The sequence below is a fragment of the Strix uralensis genome, chromosome 2 (genome assembly GCF_047716275.1).
Source record: "Strix uralensis isolate ZFMK-TIS-50842 chromosome 2, bStrUra1, whole genome shotgun sequence".
NCBI lineage: Eukaryota > Metazoa > Chordata > Aves > Strigiformes > Strigidae > Strix > Strix uralensis.
The window spans coordinates 99,842,216-99,867,493 of NC_133973.1; the positions used below are offsets into that span (position 1 = coordinate 99,842,216).

The window sequence follows — 25,278 nt, forward strand, 5'->3', positions numbered from 1 at the left end:
GTGGGAAGAAGGTTTCACAGTTGTAGCTCGGTGCTGGGAGGATTGCAACACGTGGGGGTGACCCACATGCCTGTGGGAGTGACTCATGTGGGAGCTGGTTTGTGGAGGACTGTCTTCTGGGAGAGGGGAACTGTGCTGGAACAGGTGAGGAATGCCAGAAATTTCTCTCCTCCGAGGTGGAAGAAGCAGCAGGACTGACTGCACCCCGAATTCCCTGTCGCCTGTGCCACTGGGGGGGAGGAGGTAGAAATATCAGGAACAAATCTGAGCCTGAGAAGAAGGGAGGGGTAGAGGGAAGGGTGTTTTCAAGATGTGGTAATGCTTGTCATGGTCATACTCTGTCTGTAATGTGTTGTTGTTAGTGTCTGTATTAAATTTTATGTTCTTTTTTTCTTCCCTTAACGAGTCTGGGTTTTGCCTGTGCCTCCCTGTCCTTATCTCAAGTTCCTAGGTGTTTTTCTTCCCTCCTTCTCAGTGCTGGGGCAAAGGGGGGAAAGAGCGGCTGCGTCATGGTCAGTTGCCCTCTGAGCACGACACTGCTAGTTTTCCAGCAGATGTTGGGGTGATTGAAGTCCCACAAGAGGATGAAGCTACTTCAGTATTTCATTTGGTGATCTGTGTAGTTTTCTTAGTACAAACTAATGCTCAGAAATCTTTTTTTTCTGATATATAGACACAGATTTAGTGAAAATACTTATTTTTAACTAAATGGGTGGGAAAATTTGCAAAAAATGATTTAGAACAAAGAAATTTGTGGTTAAGATAGCATTTTTTTCTTCTGATGTCTGATGGTCCAAGTATTTGTATTTAAAATGAGATGTGCTTAACATGGCTTAGATAGGAAAACAGTCTGTGTTTCTCAGTGTAAAACCTGGGTTTGTCTATTTTAACCAAAGGACTTTTTAGTTGATGTACACTGAACACAGTGTTTCACTTGTGTTATATAGAATACACTGTTTGCTAGCAAGTTATTAAATCTCAAAACAAATGCTGTCTTTCAGTTTTGTCTGTCAGGGACTGTGATCTGAACAATAAATGTATTCTATATTTATAAAAAGGTATTTCATCTGTAAATGTATAGTGAACTTCTTGAGTACCTTGCTGGAACTCACTCTAGAACTGTAATCCTCCAAATTTTTTTCATCTTTTAAGATGGAATAACATATGACTTGAAAAGACTGGCAGTAGTACAAATAAATGAATTTATGTCCTATATATACCATATAAAACCAAGACAAAAAAAGGACACTGATACAGAATCACAGAATTGTCTAGGTTGGAAAAGACCTTGAAGATCACCTAGTCCAACCATCAACCCAACATTAACAGTTCCCAACTACACCATATCCCTCAGCGCTAAGTTGACCCGACCCTTAAACACCTCCAGGGATGGGGACTCCACCACTGCCCTGGGCAGCCCATTCCAATGCCTAACAACCCGTTCTGTAAAGAAATGCTTCCTAATATCCAGTCTAAACCTTCCCTGGCACAACTTGAGGCCATTACCTCTTGTCTTATCGCTTATTACTTGGTTCAAGAGACTCATCCCCAGTTCTCTGCAACCTCCTTTCAGGTAGCTGTAGAGGGCGATGAGGTCTCCCCTCAGCCTCCTCTCCTCCAGACTAAACAACCCCAGTTCCCTCAGCCGCTCCTCGTAGGACATGTGCTCCAGACCCTTCACCAGCTTCGTTGCCCTTCCCTGGACACGCTTGAGTAATTCAATGTCCTTTTTGTAGTGAGGGGCCCAAAGCTGTGGCCTCACCAGTGCCGAGTACAGGGGCAAGATCCCTTCCCTGTCCCTGCTGGCCACGCTATTTCTGATGCAAGCCAGGATGCCATTGGCCTTCTTGGCCACCTGGGCACACTGCTGGCTCATGTTCAGCCGGCTGTCAATCAACACCCCCAGGTCCCTCTCTGACTGGCAGCTCTCCAGCCACTCCTCCCCAAGCCTGTAGCGCTGCAGGGGGTTGTTGTGGCCCAAGTGCAACACCCGGCATTTGGCCTTATTGAAACTCCTACAGTTGGCCTTAGCCCATCGCTCCAGCCTGTCCAGACCTCTCTGCAGAGCCTCCCTACCCTCGAGCAGATCAACACTCCCACCCAACTTGGTGTCACCTGCAAACTTACTGAGGGTGCACTCAATCCCCTCGTCTAGATCATCAATAAAGATGTTAAACAGGAGTGGCCCCAAAACCGAGCCCTGGGGGACACCACTCGTGACCGGCCTCCAACTGGATTTAATTCCGTTCACCACAACTCTTTGGGCCCGGCCATCCAGCCAGTTTTTTACCCAGCAAAGCGTGTGCCCATCCAAGCCACGAGCAGCCAGTTTCACCAGGAGAATGCTGTGGGAAATGGTGTCAAAGGCCTTACTGAAGTCAAGGTAGACAACATCCACAGCCTTTCCCTCATCCAATAAGATACGTTCATGGATATAAAAATATACATACTATGTCTTAACTGGTAAGCATGCAGCGTCCAATAGAGATGTATCAGACAAGCTCTAAATCTCTGAGGGCAGTTAGGTCATTTGAAAGTAATGGAGTGGTCATTGCATGTTCTTATCATTTATATCTGAACCCAGTCTAATTTTTTTTCAGGTTTTTTTTCAGTTTTAAAAAGTGTTTGGACTTGTCTTTCCATTGTATTTCCCAGTATGTGTGTGAAGCACAATTTCAACCTCTCTTGCTAATGAAATCAATTTAGTGAATAATTAAGGTTTTTTCATTGATGATTTTGCAGACTAATATAGTTTTCCATGGTTTGATTTTTTTTTTTTTTTTTTTTAAGACTTGCAAATTTAAGCGGGGGCGGGGAGGGGGGAAGCATTAAACAGGAAATGTAGGACAATTCCACAAACTCTTTAGTTGCCGTGCTCTGTGTTCTACAAAGTTGAGTTTTGGTGTGGTGTGTTTTTGGTTTTTTTGGTTTGGGTTATTTGGTTTTTTGTTTGTTTGTTTGGGTTTTTTTTGTATGGGTTTTTTTTTGTTTTTCCTGACCTTTACATTCCGTTTTGTGTGGTCCACAGATGAAAACTTGTAAAATTGCAGAGTTTAGCACTTGCATTAGTGTATTATGTGAAATTTTTATAGTGGAAAACTTGGCACTGAGTTTGAGGGGCATAAGCAAAAGAGGCTGTGTCAAAAGATAATTTCTCTGACAAGACAGTTAAATAGAATAGGGAAGGCTTTTGCATCACTCAGGAGAAGGAAATAGAGCTTTAAAATATACTGCACTATATATCGTTTTCTGTATGGGGAAATGTTTCCTGGCTGTAGGAAGTGCCCTGGTAATTCTCTGTTTTCAAAATCCTGTTTGACTGGAGAAAATGATCTCAAGGAGCTTATTGATCAGGTAGTGATAAAGTAATAATAACAACGGTAAGTTAATAACTTGCAAGTAACTTAGGAAATAAGTTTCTCCAATGAGTCTCTAAGTGTACTCTTGCTTTCCTCTCATGAAACTACTTCATATAGCCTGTTTTCTACTGGAGTGTTAACAGAAATGGGTAATAATAGGGGGTTTGAAAAACATGATCTACATTTTATCACCTTCTGCATTTTTAAGAATCTACAATGCTTAAGCTTATATGCTTATAAGATGCTGAAAGTTATTTTGTTAAGTGCGGGTCCTAAGGTCTGCTTAAAGGGATCTGTAGTCATCAAGTCAACCTTGTTTAAGTGTGTGCTTTGGAATTAAAAGCCTCACTTGAACAAAGGTGTGTGTTGTATGTGAAACTGAAGGTGAAAATCTTGAATTGCTTCATGCTTGTTCCAGACTTTCAGACTTTGAAACTCAAGGTCTGGAAACATATGTATTAAATTGAAAGTAAAGATTATGATGAAACAATTTTGACAGTGTAGTGAATTAAGGTATAAATGCAAAAAGATATTTTTATTTATTCTTGTACATAAATAATGATAAATACTAGCAGTACAGTAAGAAGATCTAAAATTAGCTTTTACCTTGGACTTGGGTCTAGAAACAAGTCATCATCCAACTTTTAGAAGCTATTTAGTGAAGTTGAAAGTGTTTTGGTATCAAGCAAAGTAATGAGTTGTTCATTAGAAGATTAAAAAAGTAATGTTTAACTAGTAGTCTTTACTTGCAAGCAACAACAGAGCATAGTTAGGAAAATATGAATACTGTAGCATATTAATGATATTTAACATATACTACATAAAATCCATAACCAATGTCTTCCAAAGAAAAAAAAGAAAGTTTGAGTAACACCCTTCTTTCCTGCTTCCAAATGCTGAAGCTTAGAATTATTTCTATTTGTCCAATAGTGAAGTTGCCTCCAAACTGGTCTTTGGGGGGAGCACTGCATTGGAGGATGAATCACAACCTGCATGGTCAATAGAGGAAGTTTTAGAATAGGTCAATAAAGTGGACAGTAACAGATTGCTAAGACCAGCTGGTATTCACCCCAGACTTCTAAGGGAACTGAAGGATGAAACAGCTGAGCTATGAACTGTGCTGTGTAAACTCTTACTTGATCCTATGCCAGCATCAGAGGAAAGGAAGCAAGGTGACAAACGTGATGATGGTTTTTTAAAAAGGTTTTTGGGGTTTGAGGATACGATTAGCAAAATTGATACCCACGGTGGACATACTGTAGATAATAATTAATAAAAGGTAGGATTGGTTAACAATTTTATTAAATTAATGATATACTGGCAAAATCATCTCAGTCTCAGTAATGCTTGAAAGCAAATAGGATTTTGAGAACTGTTAGGAAAAAAAACCAAAATAATAAATAAAAATGTCACTGTACAAGTTCAAACTGTGCCCCCATCCTTCATACTTTGTGTGGTTTTGTTTCTTCTCATTAATAAGAGGCATGGTAGATGTACAGCAAAACTGATCAAGATTATCAAAACAAATAAAAGGAAGTCTTTCTTTGTACAGTGTATAATTAAGAACGGGAACTCTGAAAGACGTTTAAAATTTACTAGGTGTAAAAAGCAATTAGACAACTGCATGGAAGAACAATCTGTCAAGGATTATTAAATGAAAAGATTTTTCTCTGGAATTGGACAACTTCTGAAAGGCAAATATATGGAGACTTTCAAAGAAGTGTATGCTTGATTTGCTCTTGTACTTTTTGCATCTTAGTGATCTCTGGAAGAGGTTGACTTTTGATCCAACAGGGCATAGTTGTTATTATGAAAAGGTTTCCAGAGGCAGCAGTGTAGTTACGATTCTAACTGCTTTTTTAACTGGATCTTGGTGATTCTGTTGCTTTGTCCCACTTGATCTGACCTTTGCTGGCTCCTTGTCCAGTACTTTTGTGTGGTTCTCTATCTCCTTTCAGATATTGGACTCCAAAAAACAGAGTTAAACAGTTGTCCTTCCATTTCACAGGGTAATAAGTAACATTATGATACTTCTTGAATCAACTATGCTCACCTCGGGTGCAACTGCATTTGGATCCTGTTATTCTGCTTCTGATAGTTTCTGTCAAGTGACGGATCAGCCTTGTAAGGCCTAAGCAGCTACATCTTAATGGTAGGAATATATCTTAAAACGGACAGGTCTGAAAACCACGGAATTATGTATCTAGTGGAGCTAGGCTCTAAATAACTTTACTTCTGGGAACACCTGTATGTTTTGCTTTTCCCTGTTCAGCAAACTCCATTGTAGCAGAAAGCTCATTTCAATGCCTCCTTTTTCCTTTCTCATCCCAGGAAAATTGGTGAAGTTTTAAATCCTTCCAGGAGTTGAATTGGTCTTGGTTAAAACTTTCAGTCTAGTGTGGAGCCAAGCAGGTGTTCAGATTGTAACTAAGAAGATTCTTCTGATTTGTATATGGCCCAGTGTGCTGGGCCATCTTGTCTAGACTCTGTGTTTGCCAAGGAAGGTTGGACCAGATGATGCTTGCGGTCCTTTCCAACCTGGTATTCTATGATATTTTAGATAGTTACTTCTTAAGAAGTAGGATTTCAGAGTTGATTTTTTTTCCTTCAAAATTTTATCAGCTGCCATTAAAAAACCTGAGACCTTAATGTCTTTTGGTTTATCAATGAACCAACATTATTTAGAAACTATTTAGTCAGTATGATAACACTTAGGTTTTCAAAATAAAATGAAGGTAGTGTTTCTGCTTAAAAAAACTTAGTGACTTAGTTTAGCCACTTGACTAATTTCCCAAAAGCAGTACTCTTAACTGAAGCCTGTGCATTCATTGTTATAAAAGAGGAGGAAAAGGTTAGAAGCACAAATGTAAGTCCATTTGGTTAATCGTTTGCCAGTGTACTAGTTCCCGTTACATGATTGCTCAGCCTATGCCTGTTATCACTATGTCTTCTTGTAAACAAGGACCTTATATGTCCATCTTAATTACCTGGTGTTTTTTTATCTTGGTTCACCTCTTCATGCTGTGATGGTACAGTATTTCAATGGGAAAGATGCATGTGCTGGCAACTGTAAAGATTCTAGTTGAAGTAATTTTTTTCCATGTAATGTGATGTACACACAGAAAATTAAGGACTGTAGTAAGTATTATAAAAGGTGCTAGGTGCTAAAACCATCTGAAAAGATGTTCCAAATTTTTTTTTTAGTTTTTTACAGAGATATAAGCATCAGTATACTCCACTTATATGTACGAGAATTGGAGAGTAATTATATGCTTCAGTTGTTTTCTCATGTATATTATATAATTATACAAGTTTAATAGGATGGGTATTTTGTGGTAAATTAAAATACTTAAAAAATAGGCTGATTCGTAAAAAAGCTTTGTGTGAAAGTATCTATAAAGTCAGTCATTAGATATATTTAATAGCTGATTATAGAGGCATATTCTTCTGAATTACCTTGCCTGTCAGAGATAAAATGCTTGATTACATCTGTACCTTTGCTGTTACCAGTGATGCCAGTTCTTAAGTACCCTTAAGAAATTTAGTGATAAAATCCTCTATTTTGAATGAGTTACCATGATGCATGAGTTTAAGTTATCATGAAGCATGACTGAGTTATGATGTATGCATGAATTGTGCCAATTCAATAGCAGCATTGTCAATATAGGAACGACAGTGCATGTGTGCATGACTGAACACATGTTTGAGGGAGGTAAGAAGTGACAATCTCTTTTACAAACTGCTTGGAAGACAAATAGTAAAATTCAAGAATTTTCACCTTTGCAGCAACTACTGTTCCAAAGATATAAGTTATCCATGAATAGAAATTGTCAAAAAGGACAGAGGCCTGAATAAACAGGAACTTAGAATATGTCAGCACCTTTGCATTATATTTACCACATATCAGTTGTAGTGGACATGAAGAATAGCAAGTACCCATACTTTCTAGGAGCTTGCAATCCAACTTGATGTAAAATAATGGAACTGTTTTCAGTTTCAAAGCTGACAGGTAAAACTGTGAAACATTATTTATATTTCTACCATAGTTAATAGCTTCACACTGATTTTTCAAGTTTCAGATATATGTAGATGTAAAAAAAGATGGAGCATGAAAGCTTTTTCATAGTACTTGAAACATATCTGTACTCCATAAAAAGGCTGGATTAGATTGTTAGGAATGATGAACAGTCTCTGAGGCTAACATTTGTGTTAATACAACCTTAGGTTGCTCTGTTTGGAAAGCAGAACGTTTACCAGCTTCCTGGCCTCTCAGCGTTCAGGCATTCTTCCTACTGCTGTGGGCTGTGTCTGGTATCCTCATTTTATCATTGATTTTATAAAAAAAGCAAATATATATTTTCAACAATATTGCAGAATGATTTAGATCTAGTTCGTAATTTGCTCTTTTGAAGCAGAGTGTCACAAATAACTCTGCTGGTGAACACTGCAACTCAGTATGGAATCCGCAGATGGAGCTGATGGCACCTGTGTGTGTAGCGTCAAGGTCTAGGCTTTTTGGTTCCTTTTTTTGGATACTAAACTTTGCTTTGTTGCATGTCATATTGTGGGACAGTAGTTGTGGAGCTGTTAAAACAATCTAAGTCTTCAGAAGGCTGTGTTCTGTCAGCCAAAATACATGTATTCCTTGTCAGTCCTTTGATTTCAATACTGGAGAGGCCACATCTGGAGTACTGTGTCCAGCTTGAGGCTCCCCAGTAAAAGAGAGAAATGGACATACTGGGGAAAGTCCAATAAAGGGTCGTGAAGATGATGAAGGGACTGGAGCATCTCTCCTATGAGGAAAGGCTGAGAGAGGTGGGACTGTTTATCATGGAGAAGAGAAGGCTCAGGAGGATCTTATCAATTTATATAAATACCTGAAGTAAGAGTACAAAGAGGAAGGAGCATGGCACTCTTCAGTGGTGGCTACTGACAGGACCAGAGCCAATGGGCACAAACTGAAACACAGGAGGTTCCTTCTGAACATCACAAAACACTTTTTTTACTGTGAGGGTGACCGAGCACTGGCACAGGTTTCCCACAGATGATGTGAACTCTCCTTCCATACTTGGAGGTATTTAAAAGCCACCTGAACACAGTCCTAGGCACCTGGCTCTAGGTGACCCTGCTTGAGTACAGAGGTTGGACCAGATGACCTCCAGATGTCCCTTCCAACCTCAGCAGTTCTGTGATTTATAGCACATTATTCCGCATTTTTACTTTGAATAACTAAGAACTTTCACAGCATTTGTTATTTAGCTACAACCTCATCTTCTATTAAAGATCTATTCCTTTGATTCCAGATAACTTTTTGGAGATATAGAATGCAGGTCTTTCAGCTGAATAATCTACTATATGGGGCACAAGTTGTCATTTACTTCTAAGAGTTAGTCTTCTAAACAGATGAGGTATTTTCATAATGAGACTCGATATGGGTACATCCTTTGAGCCTGTGACCTCAGACTTGTTCTTCCATTTTTCAGTGAAGACAGACTGCAAGGTGGCTGTTGTTTTAGCTAAGAGGGTAGGAAAGGTGCAAGGTCTTGTATAATTTTTGTACGCTCTCTTACTTAGTAACAAAATAACTCAATTGAGCATTCTGTAGATTTCTGTGTAATGTAGTTTTCAAGTTTCATCTGAACTAGGAATTCAGACTTTTTAAAATAAATGTTCACATCTGCATGTTCCTTTTGAAGTGTGTGTTTCAAGGGTATTTTTGTTTTTATTCAGTAGGATGATGTATTTTATAAGATTTTTTTTTTTTCCTTTAGCATACAAATGCACAGACATGATTTTTCTTATACAAAGATTGTGGGATAGCAGATTATGTCAAGACCTGTGGCAGAAATGGAAATGTGGATAGCAGTTCATGAATGTAGATTATTTGAGTAGCACCTACCAAGAATGTAATTGTTTCAGAGATCTGCAGAGTAGCTATGTAGGATTCAATCCACATTTTCATGAAGTGCTATTCTGTAGGCTTTCAACTGTGATGCTATATTTGTAAAACAGTCCTGTCACCACTCCCTTCAGGACTCTAATTTCGGTCAGGTCATTGCCACATATGGAGGTAGCTGACTACAGTTGAATGTGTGCATGGACTCATGTTTGAAGGAGACCGTAAAAACAATCTTTCCAATAGCTAAAACTCTTTTCAGGTATTTGTCCATCTGTACACTGGCAGCCACACCTGTTAATTTTGGAGTCATGTTAATAAGGATGTGTGATTGTGGAGATAAGAGGAGCTGTGAAGGGTGGGAGATGAATTCTGTGTGTTTCAAAGTGGTCCAGCACTTTGTTTCCCAGCCTGAGAGGGCAGAGCAGTTGCAACATCAGATGACTGGCTAAAAATTACAGAGTTCAGATGCTGGGGCCATGTGTATCCCCCCAGTGTGGTAGATGTAGCATATAGACAGAACTTGAAAGGATGTATGATTCTTGATATGTAACATTCCTTTTTAGTTGTATACCACCTGAAATAAGCCACATGATTTTGAAAAAGTTAATGGTTTAATATGATTGTCCAACTTCTGGAGCCGTGAGAGCTGTCTGTATTTTGAGATCCCATGGTTTGATTCTTCTCTTGTTGGCACGACAATGTCTTGCATCTATTTCCCTTGATAGTCACCTCCTTTCCGTAGCAGCTTTCCACTCTCAATGGGCTGCTTTTTCTTTTTCCAGTGTAAGCAGATGTTTCCAATTTTCTATCTTCTGTATACTAATTGCTTGTTTTCTTTGATTTCCTGTTAGTCTAGATATTTACTTCACCTGTTTTGATCCTTCTATTAAAATTTTTTCTCTCCTTCCCCCTGGGCTTTTTCCTTTTTGTCTTGTTGGAAATAAATAATAGTTTTGTCTCTGTTTCTTTGCTCCCTTATAAGTTAATAAACAAATGAGGTAAAAATTTCTAGAGGCAGGAGAAGGTTATCAGAGTTTTCACTGGAAAATGCAACATTTCAATAGGGAAGCCAAGTAATATGTATTCTCTGCTTTTTATTGCTGCCAACTACATAAGGATGTGACCTGAATTCTCCTGAAGTACCATGTAAGTTTGCAGTAATTTAGTTTGTTGCCTAATTGTATAACTGCATACAATCCCTGCATGAGTTCTTAGTGTAAATATATTCTGTGCTTATACATTTTTCCTTAGGGTTGCGATCCCTTAAGTATTGCTGTAACATTGTGCGTAACCCGCTCCTGGGTGAAAATTCCAGAGAGAATTAGCCAGTTCATTTGCAGCATTGTTTCTTGATTTGAAAGTTGGGGGTTAAAGTAGTGCATGTTTAACTGCTGATTTTTTTGTATGTTTGGGTATCTGTGTATTATCTTTGTTATAAGACTTGTAATGTATAAATATTGCTTTCTAGTGCTGGAAAAGGCAAACATATTTGTATTTTTTTCTATTCCAGCCCTTATTAGTATCCAGTTCAAGGCTGTCAGAGCAAATTTAAGTAAATTAATAAATTCAGATAATTTCACCCTTTTTTTTGGTGACTATTAAGGAAGTTATTTTGTTTCCTTTAAATGATGATTTGCAAAGTTACAAGGTAGCCATAAAGCATCACTGTATTTTCATTATGATTCAGATGAGTAAGGTGTGAAGATGTCGTGGAACCTGTGCTACAGAAATGTCCAGGTCTTCCAGTGGAATCTAAAATTCTAGCATTGATAAGACAGGCAACTCAAAATGATGCTTTTAAGAATAACTGTTTTCCACATGTAGCTGATAAGAAATTTGAGAGGTCTGTTAAGGTGTGTAACTACAGGAGAAAACAGTTGCATGATCCTGAGATCTGTAGCCCCTGACATGCCCTTCTCAGTTCAGGAAGGGCTCTTCTTAAAGCACAACCAGAAAAAAGTGAAACTTCAGTGGTAACATTTTAATCCAGTAGCTCAGATGTCTTTCTGTTCCTTTTGAACATGGGGTATTGAATTCTTACATTGGTGATTAAAACCTACTTCTTTTGCTTTCACATGTGTAATAAGCAGTGGTTTGTTTTTTTTTTCCTGGGACAGGAGAGTGCTAACTTTTTGGTTAAATCTGTGCTAAAAGAAATTCAAGGCCAACTGGTTGTTGTGGATAGGGTGGGGAGAAAGACAAAAGAGGAGGACTGTGGCTTTGTAACCCATTTGCTGGGACCCTGGATATTGGGCCTTCTTCCAAGGACTGCTTTATGTTTTAGCTTAGTAATTTCATTTTTCAGAATACCAGGTTCTTTTCTGCACTGTGGCATGTCCCTGGGAGGAGCATCATGCCGCCTAGCAGGTGTAGAGTATTAAAAGTGATTTAGGAGTTGGTTCAGATTTGTGTCTCCACCAACTCAGAAGGGACTAGAATCTAGTTCCTTCAATCCCTATGTGAGGTCTTTAAGTTCTTATCTCTTTGGTAGTATCCTAGACAGCAAACCTCAAAGACCTCAACAGGTCATTTAGTCTGTGTCCCAATCCTGGGCAAAATTTATTGTGCTCTAGAAAAACATTTTTTAAGAATGACATAACTCTCAAAGATCTCTCTTAAAATTTGCACAAGTAATTTCAATTTAGGGAAATCCTCTTGATAATTAATGTTACATTTAGTTTTGTCAAGAATCATCAGTGAGCTAGAAATTTTAATCCTATGTCTTCTTGACAAGACTTCTCATCTATATCTATCTCATTCTGAAGTCATTAGCATACTTTTATTACAACATATTTTCTACTCTCAAATATTTGAAGCATGTATTACTTAGAAATCATGCTGTAAAAGCTTGGAAACTTAATTAGTGAAATTTGCGAAATAGTATAGAGAATTAGATAAACAATAGTAATACATTGGGTGAATAATATTTGCTAGTGAAGATTTGTGCTGGGGGTGGGGAGGGGGGTAAGAAAGGAAAGAAAGAAAGAAAAAGAAAATAAAAATGGACAACCAAATTGGATTTAAGGAAAGATTTGCATGGTTGTGGTCTTTTTTTCATTTGCATCATAATTGGAATGGTTCTTAATAATACGTTCTCAAGCCTATGCTGTTGTTTTAAGTGAAATTCTTGTGACAATGTATGAATAATGAGAAATAAATTCAGCTTACATAATCATTTGAGAGATCCTATTTGTATGAATTGTTTTCTGAAAAGAAAGAATAAACCACACTTTCCAGCAATGTTAATGTATGTTTATACAATCACTTTGTCTTTGTGGTATTTTATAATAAGGTGATTACATCATATATTTAAAAAATACATTTTTTTGGAGGAGATAAGGAAAATAGGTATATACTCTTTTATATTCCAAGGTAATGTTCATTTTTTAATGAGCCAGTGGTCTTTGATAATTTTGATGCATATGTTTAGACAAAAGCAGTCACAAAAATACTTAAATTTTGGGTTGGTTCTTTATTGCTCAATGTCGAGAAATGTTCACATATCTTCTTTAAGATTTGTTATTGTTAAAATCCAATTCAGAATGCTAACCTGGCCAGGCTGACTGAAGTGTGTTGTATGGTATTTTAAATATGACTTTCGTGACCTCAGACCATTCATACAATTAACATTATTCAGTTTCTATATATTAAAAAAAAAAAATTGTTCTAGAAGGCTAGCATGCTGACAAATTTGACTGAAGAGGAAAAATTTGAGAATACAAGCAATAAATGCAAAACGTCTGTATTTTTTTGTATGTTCTATGGTATGTTCTGTGTGAATTGACTATGCTTGATAGCAAATGTTTTCTGAATTCATCATTTTCTCTAAATATTAAGAGTTAATGGTGTATTTGTGTTTACTTCGGCAGTAAAAAAAGAGGAGGAGGATTTTGAAGAAAAGAAATCCATTAAAAAACGAATCAAAGAATTAAAAGTTTTGGACCCAAAGATTGCACAGAATCTGTGTAAGTAGATTCTGGTTTTATGACAAAGTAATGTTGTATAAATATTCCGTAAAAATGTCTTTCTCTGTTGTGTGAGTGCCTCGTAACTACTTTTTGTTTGAAGCCTCTGAGAGTATGTGCCTACGTGCATATTGGTGTTAAGCCCAAGCACGTGAGTCGATACAACTGAAACATGTTTAAAAAGACCCAGAAAACAGTTAAAGGTTATCCCTTGTTTAAGACTGAGATTATTCTCTTCTGTATGTTTTGAGGTACAAGCATACAGCTATGTATGTAATTATCTATCTATATTTTCAACATATTCGTTAAGGAATACTGCCTGCCCCTCTACCTGTGTGTCATCCTTGCCCCCAGCAAAAAACCCAGTAATGTCTACAAGATGTCTGTCCATCTTTCATGTACTTTATAGCAAGAATGCAATACTCAGTAATATGCAATAGTATGCAAATAAAGATGATGAAGTTTTGACAGAGGGGAGTGCTATGAAGAATAGGTTCCTAAATGCTGGTAGAGATAAAATAGGAAGTGATTGGATTATGGTGAATGAATAAACAGTGTTTATAAGAGCATTTTGTTTTTTAATTGTTTACATGGTTTTGGTTTCTCATGGTTTCTCTTTTCAAGAGAAACCATGGTTTCTTTTGGTTTCTTCTCTTTGAAGAAAAAACTGTAATTGTTACCTCAGCACAAAATACTATAACAGCAATGATTACCCTGCAGAGTAGACTTGTTGCTGGCTGCTTATGGAGGTCTTCTGCGATGCTGGATGTTGTCTATAACAAATGGGTGGAGAAGTCTGGAATTGTAGGAGAACAGTAGTTTAAAAAGCATTTAAAATTGTTATCTCTTACCTATATTTCTTTGCACAGTGTTTGTTAACCTGTAGATGCTATAGCCTCTTCAGCTGGTGTTTTGTAAGTAGAAAGAAGATAGTTGTCTTGCTTTCTTCATTATGTGTTGAATCTTTCTTTGTTTTAGCAATTTTCCTTGGCTCTTTCCGAGTGCCTTATGAAGATATCAGAATGATGATATTGGAAGTAGATGAAACACAGCTGTCGGAGTCCATGGTTCAGGTCAGGAAAATGACAGTTAAATCCCACTATTTCAGGGCAAACTTCTCATTAAATAGAAACCTGTAGCTAACAGGCCTCTTAACATAAACTTTTGGTTTATGTTTTCTCTGTGAACTGTAGGGTTTTTTATATTTGTGACGCTAATTTTTTTTATGAAACCAGCTGAATTTATATTCTCTGTTTTCTGCATTCGGATTGTCCACACCTAAATTGAGATTTTTCTTTGGTATATATTCAAACAGCATATGATATTCTGGTTTTTTCCTCGTTACAAATTTTTTCTTTAATTTGTTTCTACTTTGGTCTCATCTGCATTAATCTGTTCTGGTCAAAAACTATATGGAAAAAGGTTTGGGGTCTTTTTGTTTGTTTTTATTTGTTTCTTTAGTTTGTTGATAGGTTCTTTTCCTCTGTCCTGTTAGAGCTGATACAATCTGGGATCTTGCCTTAGGGCATCCACAGTGACTGCCTTTTTTCCCTAGAGTTTATTTGGATAGGATTTTCCCTTTCCATATTATTTTATTCAAAGCACAGAATCAGTATGATTCCGTGTAGGGACAAAAAAACCTGGATGTTCCTCATGTTCTTCTATTTACAGTGTTATTTAAGGGTTGATAAGTTGAAGAATTTATAAAATAATTAAAATACATATACTTCATTATAGAACCATGGGAAAAAGGGATGTTTGGAGGTCATTTGATCCAAGCCCCTGTTCAAAGCCAGATCAACTAGAACAGGTTGCTTAGGACAATCCCATTAAATTTTTCCTATCTCCGGGGCTGGAGACTCCATAGCTTTTCTGGACATCTTTTCTAGTGTTGAACTACCTTCATGGTGAAAAACCTTTTCTTATCTAACTAAAAGTTTCATTGTTGCAACTTGTAACCTTGTCCTTCTGCTGCACACCTCCAGGAGGAACCTAATTGTGTCTTCTCTGTACCCCGCAGTTGGGTACCTGAAGACCACATTAAGTTCCCCTGAGGCTTGTTTTCTTACGGTTCAACAAACCCACTTCTCTCAACCTTTCCTTGCCTGTCATGTGCCGTATTCCCCAGTCATCTCCATGGGCAGCCATTAGATTTGCAAAGATATGGCTTTAGATCAAGATTGTTTGTCTTTTGGACAGGAATCCTACATACCATGATGAACTTCAAATCACTGCTATTATAAATGTTAAAACATAATTATTATCAATCTACTAGTAATGTGTCATAGGTTTCAATTACAGAGGATTTAGAGAGCCAATTGCTACAGCATACATGAAAGTGTTAGAGACATGGCTACTATTCCTACTGAAACATTCCAGACAGATAAACTTAGATTTTTTTAGAAACATGCGCTTTTTGCAGGAATGTTGATTAGTGAAGAAATAAATACAGGTAATAGAGAGTCATAAAAATAGTTGTAACTTAAGACTCTTTGAGATTCAAATGTGTGACTCGTACTGCAACATGCAGCAATTTGTAGTCAAAGATCAAAACAAGATAAATTTATATTTGTGCGCTTTGCTTGCAAAATAAGCTTCCACCATATTGTCAATGTCAAAATAACATCCTACTGAACAGGCTGTACAGTGTTGAGCATGCTCCTTCCCGCATGCAGTTTCACCCTCACTTCTTGTTACTTGGATTTCAAAGATCTTTAAACTCTCTTGAGCTATTTGGACTTCACTTTCCTTTCTTTGAAAAATTAGATGTTTCTCTTAAATATTTGAAGGAACAAACATGAGCCGTCATCTCTAGTGACAGTATATATAATCATTGTATAATCCTCTTTATTTCGTTCAATGATGCAGTTAATATTGGCACTGAAACTATTACTTTAAGGTTACTGGGATGAACAGAGCAATTTACACCTCTAAGCTGTTTGTTTATTCTAGTTTGCACTTACATCACTTCTCTTTTTCAAGTTTTTCTTCATGCTCAAAAGAAGCATGATGTCTATCTTTATTTTATTTGAAATAATAGTAGAAATTCTCTAAAATAGCATGAAAAGCTGAGAGAGAGAATATCATACGCTGTTACATTCAGCTTGAACTTTCACTCAGATAGTCCATGCTTGCTCTGAGACTCTCACATGCTATTTGATCTTAGCATGGTTTTTCAATGATGAAAATTTAGCTTGTTAATGAAATTAGGATCCTCAAAAATGTAATGAAGCAACCTGTGTATACTCAATAACTACTACATATCAAAGTTATGAAAAACTGGTATCTTGATAATTTCTATATGTATTATTTAAAGAACACAAAACATTTTTTGCATCTAGGCTCTGGAGAAAAAGATCATCAAACCATTAATGGGTAGTTAATTAATGGCATACTTCTGTGTGAACATGTGGTAAATATTTCATCAGTTGCAATAATCGAAGAAAAAAAACTTTACATGGATTGAGAATTGTTTGCTTTTTTTTTTTCTTTTTAATTTCTTCTGTGGACTATTATTTCCATTTTAATGGTATATACCTCAGGATAAATAATGCCTACTTTACGGTGTATTTAAAACAGCTAATACAAATTAGCCCTACTTTATCTCTATGCAATAGTCATGATTAACAACAATAGGAGATACTTCTTTGACAATATGCTGATAAACTTGTGGTTGTCTTAATTGGTATTAACAGTAGAGTATATTGAAAGTCACTGTATCCCGTAACCTATCTATATAGTTCTAGGCATGAGAATTGAGGCTGAAGCATTTTTGACAGCATTTGAGTCTTTTTGTGTTTTCTTTTGGAGGGGAGGGAACAATTTTACTTAACAAAAGGATAAGAGAGGTTTAAGAGCCAAACGTGAGTTGAGGAATAAGAAGAAAGTGATGTTAGCAGCTGTTGTGAGCGTAAAAGTGATAACGCTCACAGTATCCTGTATGAACACAGTCATATATATATATATATATATATAAAACAAGGCATACTGTTCAAGGATTGCACGTCCCACATATTGGGGTTTTTTTAAGCATATAAATGATTCAAGAGTATAGACTGCATTTTTTTGCAAAGTGATTAAACACTTGCAGGTGTAAATCAGATGGAAAAATCAGTAGAATTTAGGCTCCAAATTTACTTTGCAAGTTTGGATGCAATCATTTTTATCAAATGGTATCATCCAAGTTTTTTGTTTCTGGATAAAATGACCCTGTAATAACGTTGAAAAGGGGACCATCTGAGTTGAAACTCAAAAAAGCACTTAAGACACCCATCTGCCCTTTGGAAGTGGTAGAATAATGTGCATCATTGCTTAAAAAAAATTGTTATCCGCCTTCACATATGCTTAGGTTGCTAAATAAATTTAACTATCCAGCTGTATGTCTCCTATTTCTACCTTTTAAAACATTCATAAGTATGGGTTATGACCATGCTAAGAAAATGTAGTCCTGTGTATTTCATGATTCTGAGAAAGGCAAAAGCATACATAGGTTTGCAAGCATATGGCTATTTTTATTTATTTAGATAAGATACCTTAGATATTATGGTACTTCTCCTTTCTGGAAATTTTGTGCCTTCATCAAATCTTTTTGTCTAACTTTAAATATTGTTCAGTGTATCCTAATGTTACAGTTTCTGAAGTTGGAAATTTGTCCTTAATACTCCTCTAGTTATGCTTAAGAAGTAAAATGTACCCTTTCTCTCTCTTTCTCTCTCTCCCCACCTCCCCTTTCTCCAGTTAGAAATTAAATTTAGTTTGAAAGATGTAAAAATTCCAGAAGTCATGTTGTAATCCAGTCATTGACTAATTATTGGAATGTTTCTTATATCTTAGTCAAAATTCATTCTCCTGCTTATTCTGTATTTGATGTTCAAAATGTGTTTCATCTCCAGCAGTTCAAAAGCTTTATCTCAACACCATAAAGCTGCTTTCATACCAGCTGCTCCTTCAGTTTTCTTTGGTTTTTTTCCCTGATGCTCAATATTGAAAACATTCATACAAAGCTTGACCATTTCTATTTTTTGAAAGTTTTGCGGTCAGTTTCTCTACATGTGAAAATTATTATAGCATCAAACAATAACATTTTAATCTCAGTAAAGATTAAGGAATTGTAGTATGTTTAGAGCTGGTTATATGGATGTTGTATATCAAGAAATAAGTGGGTTATGAATTTCTGATCTAAAATGTATATTTTTACACTCTGTACCCATTCATTTTTGCTCAGTGGTACTGATTTAGTGCTGGACATCTTCATCCATAATTAATAACTGTAGTCTCTTTTACCAAAATATTTCCCAAATGTAATAATGGTAAGGATATATATGACTAGTGTCATAAATTCTTGATGCTGAAAGTAAGTATGACCATGTCTAAATAAAGCTCCATAAAATTTAAGTTTATATTATTATTCTAAGCATCATCATTCATGCATTTTTAATAGTTCTCTTTTCCTACCAAAATCCTTATTTGAGCATGGACACTCTGTTGAAGCAGTCTACTCCTTAACTACCATTTAGTCTTCCTTTGGTTTATTTAGACCTTTGCTCATAAGTCTAGCTTTTCTTATTTGCTGACTTTACTCTCTTGATAACCTGCTTCATCCTTACTTTGAATATGACAAAATATTTTAAAACAAATTACTTACTGTACTCCTTAGAATCAAAGTAGGGTTTCATTTCTTAAAATAGTAACTATTTTTACACTAAAACAAAACAGTGATAAAGGACTGTGTCATGGTTTGAACCCAGAGGGAAGCTGAGCACCAGACAGCTGTTCACTTATACCTTCCTCCTCAGGAATAAAGCAAAGGCTGCCGGCATCAAGATAAGGACAGAGAGGGATGACTCACCCATTATGGTCACAGGCAAAAGACAGACTCAGCTGGGGAAGAAAAAATCCATCAATTTAATTTAAACACCAGCAACAGCAGCACTTAACAGAGAGAGTGGAACAGTGAGACGCGTTACCACATCTTGAAAACACCTTCCCCCACCCCTCCCTTCTTCCTGGGCTCAGCTTTGCTCTATCTCCTCCCCCACAGCAGTGCTGGGGGACAGGGAATAGGGGGCTGTGGTCAGTTCCACCACTCCTTCCTCCTTGGGGAGGACTCCCTACACTCTTTCCCTGCCCCAGTGTGGGGTCCCTCTCACAGGAGACAGTCTTCCACAAACTTCCACCAACATAAGTCCTTTCAATGGGCTGCAGCTCCTCATGAACTGCTCCAGTGTGGGTCCCCCCTGCATGTTGCCGTCCTCCCAGTGCCGAATTACAACAGAATCACAGAATCATCAAGGTTGGAAAAGACCTTGAAGATCATTTAGTCCAACCATTAACCTAACACTGACCCTTCTCAACTACACCATATCCCTAAGAGCTATGTCGACCTGGCTCATCCTACCCAGTACTGTCTCTAACTGTGGTCAACAGAATTGCTTAGGGACTAGTATAAGGAACAGGGTATGTATGATGCGTGATTTTGTCTTAGCTAAGTCATCCTGAATATCAGTGATTTAGGGTATTCCTGATAGGGGTGCTATTCCTTAGGTCCTGTAGCATGAACAAAAGCTTAATTACACAAACACACATAATGCAATTGTTTTTGTAGCAGGAGAAGTGTATCCTGCAACAGTAAGAAGCTGTCCAGAAAAGGAGGATTCTGAATCACAGAATCACAGAAGTGCCTAGGTTGGAAAAGACCTTGAAGATAATCCAGTCCAACCATTAATCTAACACTGACCGTTCTCAACTACACGATATCACTAAGCACTATGTCAACCCAACGCTTAAACACCTCCAGGGATGGGGACTCCACCACTGCCCTGGGCAGCCCATTCCAACGCCTAATAACCCGTTCTGTAAAGAAATGCTTCCTAATATCTAGTCTAAACATTCCCTGGCACAACTTGAGGCCATTCCCTCTTGTCCTATCGCTTATTACTTGGTTAAAGAGACTCATCCCCAGTTCTCTGCAACCTCCTTTCAGGTAGTTGTAGAGGGTGATGAGGTCTCCCCTCAGCCTCCTCTCCTCCAGACTAAACAACCCCAGTTCCCTCAGCCGCTCCTCGTAGGACATGTGCTCCAGACCCTTCACCAGCTTCGTTGCCCTTCTTTGGACACACTCGAGTAATTCAATGTCCTTTTTGTAGTGAGGGGCCCAAAACTGAACACAGGAATCGAGGTGCGGCCTCACCAGTGCCGAGTACAGGGGTAAGATCCCTTCCCTGTCCCTGCTGGCCATGCTATTTCTGATGCAAGCCAGGATGCCATTGGCCTTCTTGGCCACCTGGGCACACTGCTGGCTCATGTTCAGCCGGCTGTCAATCAACACCCCCAGGTCCCTCTCTGACTGGCAGCTCTCCAGCCACTCCTCCCCAAGCCTGTAGCGCTGCAGGGGGTTGTTGTGGCCCAAGTTCAGCACCCAGCATTTGGCCTTATTGAAACTCCTACAGTTGGCCTTAGCCCATCGCTCCAGCCTGTCCAGGTCTCTCTGCAGAGCCTCCCTACCCTCGAGCAGATCAACACTCCCACCCAACTTGGTGTCATCTGCAAACTTACTGAGGGTGCACTCGATCCCCTCATCTAGGTCATCAATAAAGATGTTAAACAGGAGTGGTGCAGACACGAGCCCTGGGGGACACCACTTGTGACGGGCCGCCAACTGGATTTAACTCCATTCACCACAACTCTTTGGGCCCGGCCATCCAGCCAGTTTTTTACCCAGCAAAGCGTGTGCCCATCCAAGCCACGAGCAGCCAGTTTCGCAAGGAGAATGTTGTGGGAAACGGTGTCAAAGGCCTTACTGAAGTCAAGGTAGACAACATCCACAGCCTTTCCCTCATCCAATAAGCAGGTCGCCCTGTCATAGAAGGAGATCAGGTTTGTCAAGCAGGACCTGCCTTTCATAAACCCAGTCTGGGCTTCCCTCAGAGTTCCAGCCTTCTTTGGATGCAGCTACCTGCTCTGGCGTGGGGTCCTCCAGAGGCTTCAGGTGGGCATCTGCTCTACTAGTGATGTCCATGGGCTGCAGGGGCACAGCCTGTCCTCTCACCACAGGCTGCAGGGGAGTCTCTGCTTTACCGCATTCCCCGCCCCCCCCCCCCCCCCCCCCCCCCCCCCCTTCTTCCATTGACCTTGGCGTTTGCATAGGTATCTCCCTCGTCCTCCCAGGTTCTGCTTCTTAGATATGTTATCATAGAGGCACAGCCAGCATTGCTAATTGGTTCTGCCTTGGCCAGAGGCGGGTCTGACTTGGAGCTGGGGGAGCTTTCGAGAAGCTTCTCACAGGAGCCACCTCTGTAGCCCCTTCCCCCACTACCAACAAAACCCTGCCACACACAAACCCAGCACACTCCACCCCTCGCCTCTGTGAATCACATATTTAAGAACTATTATTAAAATCCACATTAATTACACAAGACAATATTCACAAACTTCACTCACATCCACATCAGATCAAAACCAAAAAGAAAACAAAAAAAAATTCCTCACACCAAAATAAAAATATCATTGCAATACTGAAACACAATCCACACAGTTCACCACTTGTCCGTCCACCACGCATACAGTGACAGAAATTCCCATGATTATTCTGCTATCAGGGTTCAGTTCATGTTTTGCTTGTTACCTCTTTGGATTCCTGTCCTTATCTCTCATTCTTCTACCCCACAGTGGGCACCACAACTCTAAGAGCCAATAAGCTGACATAATGACCAGCAACTACTAAACCAATATAATGAATGATTATAATAAATCCATTGTAATATGCTGTGGCCAGATCTGTTGTTATCTCAATCCTTCAAGCCCCACGCTGGGTGCCAAAAAGGAGTGCTGTTGTTTAAACCTGCTCATCAGCCAAACACAACACAACCCCTTGTTCACCCTCCTCCTCCCAGGGAATGGTAGAGGGAATAGGAGGGTAAAGGGGGACTTGTAGGTTGAGATAAAAACAGTTTATAATTGAGATAAAATAAAACAATAACAGCAATAGAAATACAAATGGGTAATGCACAATGCAGTTGCTCACCACACACTGACTGATACCGAGCCTGTTCACAGCTAGTGATCCCGAAAGAAACCCAAGATCCTGAAACTGCAACTCTGGAATTAAGAGAACCCCCCTGCTTCCCAGATGACCCTCCTCTATATACTGAGCATGGTGTCACACGATATGGAATATTCCATTGGCTAATTTGGGTCCAGTGCTCTGGCTCTGCTCCCTCCCAGCTTCTTGTACACCTGCTCACAGGCAGGACATGGGGAGTTGGAGAGTCCTTGATCTCTTAGCAGCAAGTGTAAACATCAGTGTATTATCTGCCTTCTTTTCATACCAAATCCCATACTGAATCCTAAAGACAGCACTATTCTAGCTACTAAGAAGAAAATTATCCCAGATGAAACTGGGACAGATTGCCTAGGTCTTTTCATCCATTAGAAAAAAGGTTTGATAAATGCTTAGCTACCATAACATGACAATTGTTATAATAGCTAAGGAAATGACTTGTAAAAAGTTAAAAGAAGTAGTATTAAACAAAATATTGAAGCTGCTTTTAAAAGACTTTAACACTTTGGATACATTTGTTCTTTAGTTGCAAATGTAGTGTTGTCACTCTTTAACAAGAGGAATATCTATGCTGCAATCCAAGTGTGCTATTGCAACTTGAATCTGGGGTTACCTTTGAACTACGTAATACAGGTTCTGAAGATAGTATAGAGCCACTGAGTTGACTACAGGTTTAGAGAGATTTTGGGATTACTAGTTAAAGAGTTGAATTCTTTTTTCAAAAATTAGGGAAGTATGTCAAGGAAAGCATAGCTATGACTTTTTATCTCTGTGGCCCCAGAGAGATAATATGTATATCCTAAGTGGCTGAATTACCTGTAGAAGAAATTAGGATCTTTTGTGGATGAAATCAGGGTTTTTTTAAGAGTTTCAGATGGAGATCCTGTTCACTAACTTAAGTACATGCTTTTCTGTTGAATGTAAGCCACCAAAGCTATTTACCTGCAGAATAATAAAACAGATTTTGACTTAACTGAAATGTCTGCCTTTTCCATCGAGTAATGGGGAAATGCAAGAGTTTGTCTTTCTGATCCTTTCTTGAAATATGGTAGTAGGTAGTGGAAAAGCTGTGTTTACTAGACCTTATTCAGTGGCAGAAGGATTAAATCTTTATTTCAGTTCAGAATAGTGATCTTGACAGTAGACTAGGGAGTGTTTCAAGAAAGAACACAATCTCTCTTTTGTTTTCTTACTGTGATGGAAGCTTAGCCACTGTGCAACCTTGAACACAAAAGTCATAAGCTAAGAAAGACAGCAGACTAGAGGGACCCTGACTGTTGCCTAGTAGTTATAGTAGTTGTGTTGGGAAGGGACAGAACCTGACCTACAGACTTAAATTATATGCCATAATTAAATGTCTGAGAAGCTGTCTACTTCAAGAACCTCAGAATAGCCGTTTTTAGCCAACCTAGCTGATTGTAATTAGAGTAGGATTCAGATGCCTAAATGTAAGTGTCTATATATAAATGTAGGTGTCTTAAGTGTTCAGGAAGCTCCAGGGAATCTGAGGATTCTTCAGATAATCAGATGAAGGTGATGTGTTTAGATTCCCTTACCTGCGTTCACAAAAAATTCACTTGTGTATGTGTCCAATCTCCCCATATGGACTCCTGAATTCAGCTGAAGCTGAGTCCCACCTCTGAATTCTTACTTCTGTCAAGTTTTCAGGCTAAGTAGCGTGTAGTGAGTTTAAGATTTTGTTTTGAAATACTAGAAAATAAATTATAAATTGTCAAAATACTTTTTGTCTACCATTAATACTTCTTGCTGTCCTTTAGCTGGATATGTTACGCTTGAAATTCTTGTTCTATTTGCTGCTTAGTGTTCTGTTTGCATAGTGCCTATCAAGCATGTTCTTTCTTTAAAGATGGCATTTAAAAAAAGACTACAGAAATGTTTGTAGAATCAGCTAGCAGTATTGAATCACTTGCTTTTTACGCTCTGTTACATTAATTTGTGTGTTGTCTATTTACATTTTACTGTCTTTAGGGAGGAGTGTTGTCTTTGGAGTGTATGGTAATGATTCATATGTAATACCATTTGCCCACAATAATACAGTACTATTGAATCTGAGATTTTTTAAGCTGATTTTATTTTTCTTGATAGAATTTAATAAAACATCTTCCTGAACAAGAACAACTGAATGCATTGTCCAAGTTCAAGAGCGAGTATAAAAATTTGTCTGAGCCGGAGCAGTTTGGAGTTGTGGTGAGTTCTTTTGTTACCACTTTTTTTTTGTCCTTTCCTGAAACCTGGTTTTAATGTAATATTACAGAAACAATACTAGCAGCTTCTTCCTAAATATGAAGAGGTTCCAGACTGGGAGAATGCTGCCTTTTAATCACATGTTTAGTGGACATATCCATGCATGTGGAAGGCATGATTGTTGAAATATTGCTGTTGGAATGATTTGGTATTCTCTTTCTTTAAACAAGTAATTTAGTCTACAAAAAAAAAAAAAAAATCAGTGGTATTTTCTGTGGCAAAGTCGCAAAGTTTCACTGGGAGATACAAAGTTATTTTTGAATTTCCACAGCTAAAATAGTTTGGCTTTACTTTTGTTTGCATTAATAAATCTTAACTTTTTCAGTGAAGTTTTCTACACTGATGTTTTTCTTTCTATTCTCCATGTAAATGAGAAGAAAATACTGTAGTTATCATCACGTTAACCTATTCTGCCTCCTTCATCTTGGAGCGGAGAAGTTTTGAATAAGTCACTTTTTTTACTCTTTGAATATGGAATCTTATGCATTTGCTTTTCATTGGAGTTCTCCAATCTCTGTCAGGCTCTCTTGTATCTTTTGTTTTATTCTGGCTGGGGAGTAGGCTGAGAAATTCTACTTATTTCCTTAAGGTCTGCTGTTGACACAAGTATGAATCTTCTCAGTATAGCTGGTTTTTGGTTTGTGTTTTTTTTTTTTTTTTCTTAAAATTGCTGGTTTATGCCTTATTTTTTGCTATTCTTTTCAAATGAGGAGAATCAGACTTAAACATGCA

The 25,278-nt window shown here is 38.1% G+C and overlaps 1 protein-coding gene across 1 annotated transcript in view; it reads left to right on the top strand.

The window, feature by feature from the left end:
- Nucleotides 1-25,278, top strand: part of DIAPH3 (diaphanous related formin 3) — a 256,112-nt gene that overhangs the window by 99,698 nt on the left and 131,136 nt on the right. Inside the window, exons 18-20 of the mRNA XM_074859549.1 lie at nt 13,128-13,223; nt 14,202-14,296; nt 24,388-24,489. Coding sequence (XP_074715650.1) covers nt 13,128-13,223; nt 14,202-14,296; nt 24,388-24,489 — 293 coding nt within the window. The remainder of the gene's footprint in view (nt 1-13,127; nt 13,224-14,201; nt 14,297-24,387; nt 24,490-25,278) is intronic.